General features: G+C 33.0%; 1 protein-coding gene across 3 annotated transcripts; it reads right to left on the reverse strand.

Annotated features, from left to right (window-relative positions):
- Window positions 1-6,359: 6,359 nt before the first annotated feature.
- Window positions 6,360-8,195, reverse strand: LOC141848085 (large ribosomal subunit protein mL43-like). 3 transcript variants are annotated; one of them, XM_074736213.1, is made up of 4 exons: window positions 8,065-8,195; window positions 7,911-7,990; window positions 6,911-7,017; window positions 6,360-6,762 (listed from the first exon to the last, which is right to left on the reverse strand). In XM_074736213.1, the coding sequence occupies exons 2-4, from the start codon at window positions 7,988-7,990 to the stop codon at window positions 6,590-6,592; spliced, it is 360 nt and encodes a 119-aa protein (XP_074592314.1). In that variant the 5' UTR covers window positions 8,065-8,195; the 3' UTR covers window positions 6,360-6,589. The 3 variants fall into 3 exon arrangements, with proteins under 3 accessions (XP_074592314.1, XP_074592305.1, XP_074592322.1); XM_074736204.1 differs by having other exon boundaries at window positions 7,911-7,994; XM_074736221.1 differs by having other exon boundaries at window positions 7,911-8,005.
- Between the last annotated feature and the right edge of the window lie 16 nt (window positions 8,196-8,211).

Raw genomic sequence — 8,211 nt, forward strand, 5'->3', positions numbered from 1 at the left:
TCGGATATAGTGTTAAATATGCAAGAGTTCTCACATCATAGGTTGAGTAAGAACAAATATTATGAAAAATCTAATTGTTTAAGGTTTGGAACATAAAATCTAAGAACACTCACTGATAAAATAATGAAAGAAATAGATACGATGATTAGGAGAAGAATTAATATTTTGTGTGTACAAGAGATAAAATGAGTAGGAGATAAGGCAAAGATGATAGAGAATTCGGATTTTAAGTTATGATATACGAGAAGAATTAAAACAAGAAATGAAATAGGTATTGTTGTTGATAATTCACCAATGGATAAAATTAGTAGTAGTTAAAAAGGGGATATAATTATAGCTCTTAAGATAGTGGTAGTGAAAGAAACTATTAATATAATTAACATATATACACCTCAAGTAGGATTAGATGAACACGCCAAATCTATATTATGGGACAACCTAGATTAGGTATTACAAAATTCCACCAACTAAAATGATTTTACTAGAAGAAGATTTGTTATCCCTGAAGAAAACTTAACTATCCAACATAAATTAGTAGTATTGGATAAACGCCTCAAGCATAGTATTAATAGAAGAAAAATATACACGACTCTTAGAATTAAGTGGTGGAAGTTAAAGGATGGAAAATAAAATATATTTAAAAAGAAGATAGTAGTACAAGTATTAGGAGAAATATACGACGATTCGAATACGACGTGGGATAAGATAATATCAAAGTTAAAAATAGTAGTCAAAAGTGCACTCGATGAGTCAAAAGGATGTACACCACCAAATAAAAAATCTTGATGGTGAAATGAGAAAGTACAAGAGAAAGTGAAAGAAAATCAAAAAGCCTATAATGTATTATATAGTTGTAAGAACGAGGAAAACTTAAAAAATATATACAGCCCAGAAACAGACTAAGAAAGCAATGAATGAAACTTTTGAATATTTATATTGAAAATTAGATACAAAAGAAAGAGAAAAAAATATTTATAGAATGACTAAAGTGAGAGAAAGGAAGATAAAAGATCTTATTCAAATAAAATATATTAAAGATGAATGCAATAAGGTACTAGTAAATGATAAAACAATAAAAAAGCGATGGAAGAGGTATTTTCATCAACTTTTTAATGAAGGTTTAAATGACCAACTTAACTTAGGTAATTTAAGTAGGTCAAATAAGTATAGAAATTTAAATTTGTATCGTAAATTTAAATTTCAGAAGTAAAACAAGTTTTAAATGGCATACAAAATGGAAAAGTAATTGGACTAAATGATATTCCGATAGAATTAGAAGTTATACAAATTCTCAGACAACTAGTTGAAAAATATTGACAACAGAAGCAAGACTTACATATGGTATTCGTCGACCTAGAAAAAACTTATGATAGAGTCCTAAGGGAAGTTATATGGAGAATTTTAGATAAGAAAAGTGTTAGTATAACGTATATTGAACTAATTAAAGATATATATATAACAAAAGTGAAACTTCAGGCGGATTAACTGAAGCATTCCCCATAAAGATAAGATTACATCAAGGATTAGTTATAAGTCTCTATCTTTTTATATTAATCATAAACGAACTCATTGGACACATCGAAGATATGATACCACAATGCATGTTATTTGCAGATGATATTATTTTGGTAAATGAAGAAAAGAAAAAAAATACTAAACTCGAATCTTATAGGAAAACGCTAAAAGTGAAAGGTTTTAGACTTAATTGAGTAAAGATAGAATATATGAAATTTAAGTTTAATAATTTTAGACGTAACGAGATAATTGTTAAGATAGGAGATAATAAATTATTTGTAATTAAGAATTTTAGTATTAAGATCATTTCTACAAAAGGATAGAGGGATTGAGAGAGAAATATCTTACATAGAATACAAACAGGATAGTTGAAATGAAGGAGAGCGTCAGGTGTTATTTGTGATCGTAAAGTACCTCTAAAACTTAAAGGAAAATTTTACAACAATTAAACTTGCTATGTTATATGGAGTTGAATGTTAGGCTATAACTAGAGCACATGAACAGAAGATGAAAGTTGCAGAGATGATAATGTTAAGGTAGATATGTGGATATACAATGAAAGACAAAATAAAAAATAAAAATATTAAAGAGAAAATCGGGGTTGCACCTATTAAGGAAAAACTCAAGAAGACACGTTTAAGATAGTACGAACATATACATAGACGACTAATAGATACTCCAGTTAGGCGATGTGAAACTATGACAAATGTGTACATCAAACAAGGAAGAATAATACCAAAAAAAGACTTGGTTAGCAACAATAAAATAAGATAAATTTTATTTAAATATAAATGATGATATAGTAGGGGATAGAACCAAATGGTATAGAAAGAATCCATATAGCCGACCCCACCTAATAGGATAAAGTTTGGTTATTATTGTTGTTGTATATCCTATGCATTCTGTCATCTAAATACTCTGACTTTTGACTTCTTTATCTTCATAGTCAATTCTTAAGAATGCCTCTAAGATATTACATATTCAAATAGCAGCATGTTATGATTAATGAAAAGGATGTTCTCCACTCTAATGATACTTGGGAGTTAGTTTCTCTTCCTCTAAGAAAGTCTACTATCGGTTAAATGTTGGCTTTCTCAATTAAATGCCCATTGGATGGCACTATTGATCATCTTAAAACTCATCTAACAACTAAGGGCTTCATTGAGATTTATGGCATTGACTATATTGTATATTTTCCCTAGTGGGCAACATCAATTCGGTCCTTCTTTTCTTATCCTTATTGTTGTCTTCCACCAGTCCCTTTATCACCTTCACATTAAGAATGTCTTCTTTTACAATGATCTTTCTAAGGAGTTCTATATAGAGAAACCTTTAGGTTTTATTATCAAGAGGACAGTAGTCTTGTGTTTATGTTAAAGAAATCACTACATGGATTAAATAATTTTTGATGATTTGTTTAGAAAATTCAACTCAACTCTTATGTAACACGACATGGCCAAGAGTACTACAGATCAGTTAGTCTTCTATACTATTTTATAATTTAGGAACCTATATGGATAACATTATCATCACTAGTGATGACTCCATCAGAATTGCACAATTGGAAATTTAACTCCATCAACACTAATGTTAGATTTGTATCAGGATAGGGGGATCCACCACTAAATGATCCAAGGAAATACAAAAGGTTGGTAGGATCATAAACTATCTCACAATCAAATCAAACATTTCATATATTGTTAATGTGATAGTCAATTCTTAGAGAACTTGTATCATGACCATTGGTTAGTAGCCTTACGAAATCTAAGATTCCAAAAAATACTCGAAGGGAAAGATATTTTATTTTGTCATCAAGGTCATCTTATTTTGGTACAGATTAGGCAGGTTCACATACAGTAGCACGATCTACATCTAAATTTATGTTCTCTTAAGAGGTACTCTAGCTATTATTATAGCTAGATCACGTGCAAAGGCAAAGCATGGTGCCATAATCGTAGCAATATGTAAGCCCATCTGGTTAAACAACTAATGATTGAGGTAGGGTAGGTTATACGGATAGAGCTTTGAATCCAAAATTTCATAAGTGAACAAAGCACTTAGAGATTGATTCACTTAACATGAGAGATAGTGAAAACTAAGGAAATCACCACTTGATTTGTAACTCTAATGATAAGTTAATGGAACTATTGACTAGATCTTTGAAAAAGCCTAGTACATTTATAACAAGCTAAATTTCTACAATATATTTGAACTAGCCTGCGAGAAGTGTTATGAACTTATATGTAAATACACATATATGTAAAGGTGCATATAAAAAATATCTTATTCATCAATGATACATATATAGGTATAAGAGGCTATCTAGGGTTCACAGTTGGCAATTCCTCCTATTAGGTACCAAAACATTGATAAATTTCTTGTTGTAGTTACCACCCTAAACAAGGAGAACAAATGTTTTACAACAAATTCTAAATAAACGAGCAAGAAATTTCAAGGCTAAGCACTACAATTATATAAACGGAACCACTTCCATATGCACAAAATAGGCATAGCACTTTCCAAGCTTGTTGTCTGCGCGGGAGGAGGTGGCAAAGGTTTGTTCACCAATAATAATAGCATGGGATCAAGGTTTAGGAGGAAGAACCTTCAAGACACAGAAATGGACAAAACTAGGGCTTATTATGGGAACGCTATGAGAGGATTGTAGATGCAAAATAAGGTGGAAAGGAAAGAACATGTTTGTTGCTTGTTGAAAGTGCAACAATGTCGAGTGGCTTCTGATGTTGTCACAACAATGTTTTGAATTGATGAAACTAAAGAGAGCAAGACATTGTAGCAAAATTAAGCCTTTCATAGCTTTACCCACGTCTCTTGCCACCACGTGGATCTTGGTTGGAGGGTAGCCATGATAAAGTCATGATAAGATAATCTAGAGGTTCACCATGCTCAAGTTTGCTTTAAAAGAAAAGGCTAATTAAAAATAATATAAGACGGTGTACATGAGATCATTTTATTGACTGTATAGTTAGTTGTATTAGTCCATTTCCTACTAACTTTTTGCTAACCCTTTTACTACACACATACTGTTGCATTCTTACAAGTTTTTTTCCTCTTTTTTGTAGCTGGATATTTTTTGGTCTTGCCTCTCAATTTAGCTCAGGAGAAGACTATAGGAGTCAAATAGGGAAGTAGGTGATTGCTCTAAGTAATATTTAGCTACTAGATTTCTTAAATAAATTTTATCGATTAAATATGATTATTTATTTGCTCCATTGAATGTTTATGTTTTAGTTACAGGTTGTATTGTGTGCATGCATTTTATAACGCCATTGTCACATGGACAAACAGCCACGAGTGATCCTAATGGAATCGTCTCATCTCCATTCATTGAGGCAGGAGCTATTTGGTTGATGACACCAACACTTCCGCTTAATATGGAACAAGATCAAATAAGCTATAATTGGAAGAAAAAAAAATCCATCATTTTGTAGATCACTACTAATTTCATCTTATCAAACAACACCCTTTGCTTCAAAAGCAGAAAAGTATTCAGAAAAGTGCCCACAAAAAGAAAATCAAACTCTTTATGCGAGAAGTCATCCAAAAACTTATGGTACTCACAGTGTTGCCATGCATCTCTTGATAAGGCATCAGCGGCCTTTGCTTTCTCTCCGACTTTCTTCCCCCATCTGCTAAGCACGTTCTTAACCGTCTCCATGGTATCTAACCACCGCGAACTCCAAAATCAACCAGCTGTTCTTTGTATCATAATCAGCAATGCGGAGAGAAGGACAAGAAGAAGAAATCATTTACTTTTGTTGTGCAAGATTCCATGGACCGCAGCAAGATTTAGGTTAGATTTGAGGTGGCAGTTTTGTGTCGGATCCAACAAAAAGTTAGCTGCAATTATTTGAGAGGCATCAGAAAACTATTTATTAGCTGCGAGATTCCACAATTGAATTGCCGTGTTCAGTTATCTGCCCGAGAACATGCAGCATCAGAAAACTGAGTCAACTGTCAGGCAGACAACAAACTGCATTGGACAGTTGTAAACAGTTGGCTGAGTTACACTTCCCAAACAAAACTACTTCTATTTTTTTATCATGATAAAAAGTAAATCTGTAAACTATTCTAGTTGAAAAAGCAATACCGACTAAGAGAACAAACATGAACAGCTCTAACAAAAATAAAATAAATTTGATGTAGTATATTATTATTCATAAAATAAATTTGAGGAAATCTTCATCTTACAATACAAATTCTTAATGGAATAATAAAATACCTAAAGGAAAGTTGTCTTGTATCAATGAGAGAGACAATCATCTAAGTTCATCTTGAGCAACCTCCAAAACCTCAAGTGAGAATGACATATAAATATAAATAATAAATTTCGATATTCAATCTAAGATAAAAATTACATTCATAATTATAATAACTACAATTTCATAATTATTATAGCACATCTTCAATTCAAGATTTAAATCAAAAGTATAAAAGAGAAATAATAATAAAAACAATATAATAAAACATAATTAAATAATTATACATCCTTTTGATTTTTGCCCTTATAATTTTGTAAGAAAAGGATCTACAAGTAAACTACCATGCATATTAAAATGCCAATCCTAATTTTTAGTAGAGATGCTTGACCAATATTTTAGGAATTATTCAATTTTTTTGGTGGGCGAGTGAAGGCTAGTATATTTGATAGAAAATACAAATTAAAATATCATTCCAATAGTAATCTAAAATCGATCATCCTGTTAACTATTTAGTAAAACAACACCCTTTTAAATTTTCTCAATTTCAATGTCATATCGTTGTAGCAGGCTTGATCCACCAAATGCGCATGATAAAACCATATAGTTATCCTCCTTAATAACTGTACAATAAAAAATTAACTAGTAGTTTATCCTTCTCCATCAGATTAACTAAATCTGATACTTGTAGAAGTTGACAGAAGCTATCTGCCTGGGTTATGATTGAAGTCATTCGCAATTATCTCATAAGTTTATGCAGGAATCCCACTCCATGACCATATAAACATGGATGATAACGTCGTTAAGTTCGACATCATTTTATCGCAGAAAGAACACAAGAAAAAGACACCAACCTAGAATTTGAGTGCAGTCGTCCATGTTCCTTGGACACTGGGTTGCCTTGTGACATGCCTTGTTCTCAGCTTCACGACTTTCCTTCCCAGTGAATTCCTTAGTCTGGTGGCGTGCAGCAGAACGTCCTCCGGCGTTAAATTTCTCACACAGACCACTCGTTCTCTATGGTTCTCTGCAAGCCGGTGAACAAACATAAAAATAATTAACTTGAGGCTCTTTCAAGCTAATTGCTTGAACCAAATTGTGTGGAAGCACCAGAAGAAAAAGTTTCAGCTCATGTTTGTGCATGTACAGAGTGCTAAAAGCAAAGAATTTCTTACTGTAGACGCCGTGCAGGTGAGGATGTTGATTTCGAATGACCTGTGTAACTACCTCTAGCTGAGGATTCTTTTCCTTGAAGGTTGGCAGATGTGTTTCCATAAAGGCCCTGTCAATTGTCTGAATCTGGTCAATGAAATCATAGGACTAATATTGCCAACTGTGAATGTGAGTATCAGAGTGAATGATACAATGCCCCACTGAGATGATGAAAAAGAATGGAATTTAAGCGAATAACAAAATGTGTTCCTAGAAATATCTCAAAACAACAATAAAAGAATGTATCCCCAGTGCGACATGGAGATGTTCAAATCTGAGCAAGGTCCAAATTCATAATAGCCTAGGGAAAAACTTTGTCGCATAAAGATTGTGGTGGAAGGAAATATTTCCCATGACAATACTATGTACTTGAGCCATTTGAAATTGATTAATAGCAGGGACGAACATTACATGTTAATCCAACAGTCAGTAATTCAAAAGTTTAGAGTTTAGAATCCACAAATTGGTCAAATGACACCAAAAAAACCATTAAACATTCTTGGCCTGTTAACGTAGCCATGGAAGCAGCATCCAGTGAACTAGAGTTTCTTCTAAGATAAATACAGGAACCATTATAAACTATGATACATAGTATTGTTATGGAGATAGACAAGTGTCAGGATTAAATTGCCAATGAACAGATCTAACAATGCATAACAAATACCCATGAATCAACATGAATCTAAACCACATTAACATTTGAAAGGGATGAAATGTAAATACGTCGTTAATAAAAACAACATCATCATGAATTCAGGTATCACACACTGGCAAAACTCACAAACTCAACCAAAACTTGCAGCGCTGCAAACATGGATATGGATATATTACCGTGAAAAAAAAAAAATCTAAGCTACATGAAATAGATATGATACTGACAAGGTGCAAGGAAAGGTGAACTTGACTTACATGGACTCATGCAACAGATAACTTTGGCGAAAGGAAAAACAATAAGAATTATACCTAATCCCCCTGCTACTTCCTCCCCAATCACAATAGCTCACTATCAGCTTCTGAAGTTGCCAAACACCTCGCAGTGCCATCTTGCTAAAGTTTTACTTCATGCACGTAACAATAAGAATAGAAAAGAAAAGAAAAAAATCAAGGCACTCCATACCTAGATATTTAGCTCGTCACCGATGCAATATCCCAGATGCTTGCAGGAGAAAGATCGGTTGCTCAACGGAAGAGGAAACTCCAGATGGTCTACCGGGAGTGTCGCCGGTGCGTGGATGGAGGGTCGGCGGCGCTCACAAGTAGGAGA

Source organism: Curcuma longa, chromosome 1, assembly GCF_044706935.1.
Source record: "Curcuma longa cultivar G26 ecotype Majalengka, Jawa Barat chromosome 1, ITB_CL_G26_1.1, whole genome shotgun sequence".
In the NCBI taxonomy this organism is placed as follows: Eukaryota; Viridiplantae; Streptophyta; class Magnoliopsida; order Zingiberales; family Zingiberaceae; genus Curcuma; species Curcuma longa.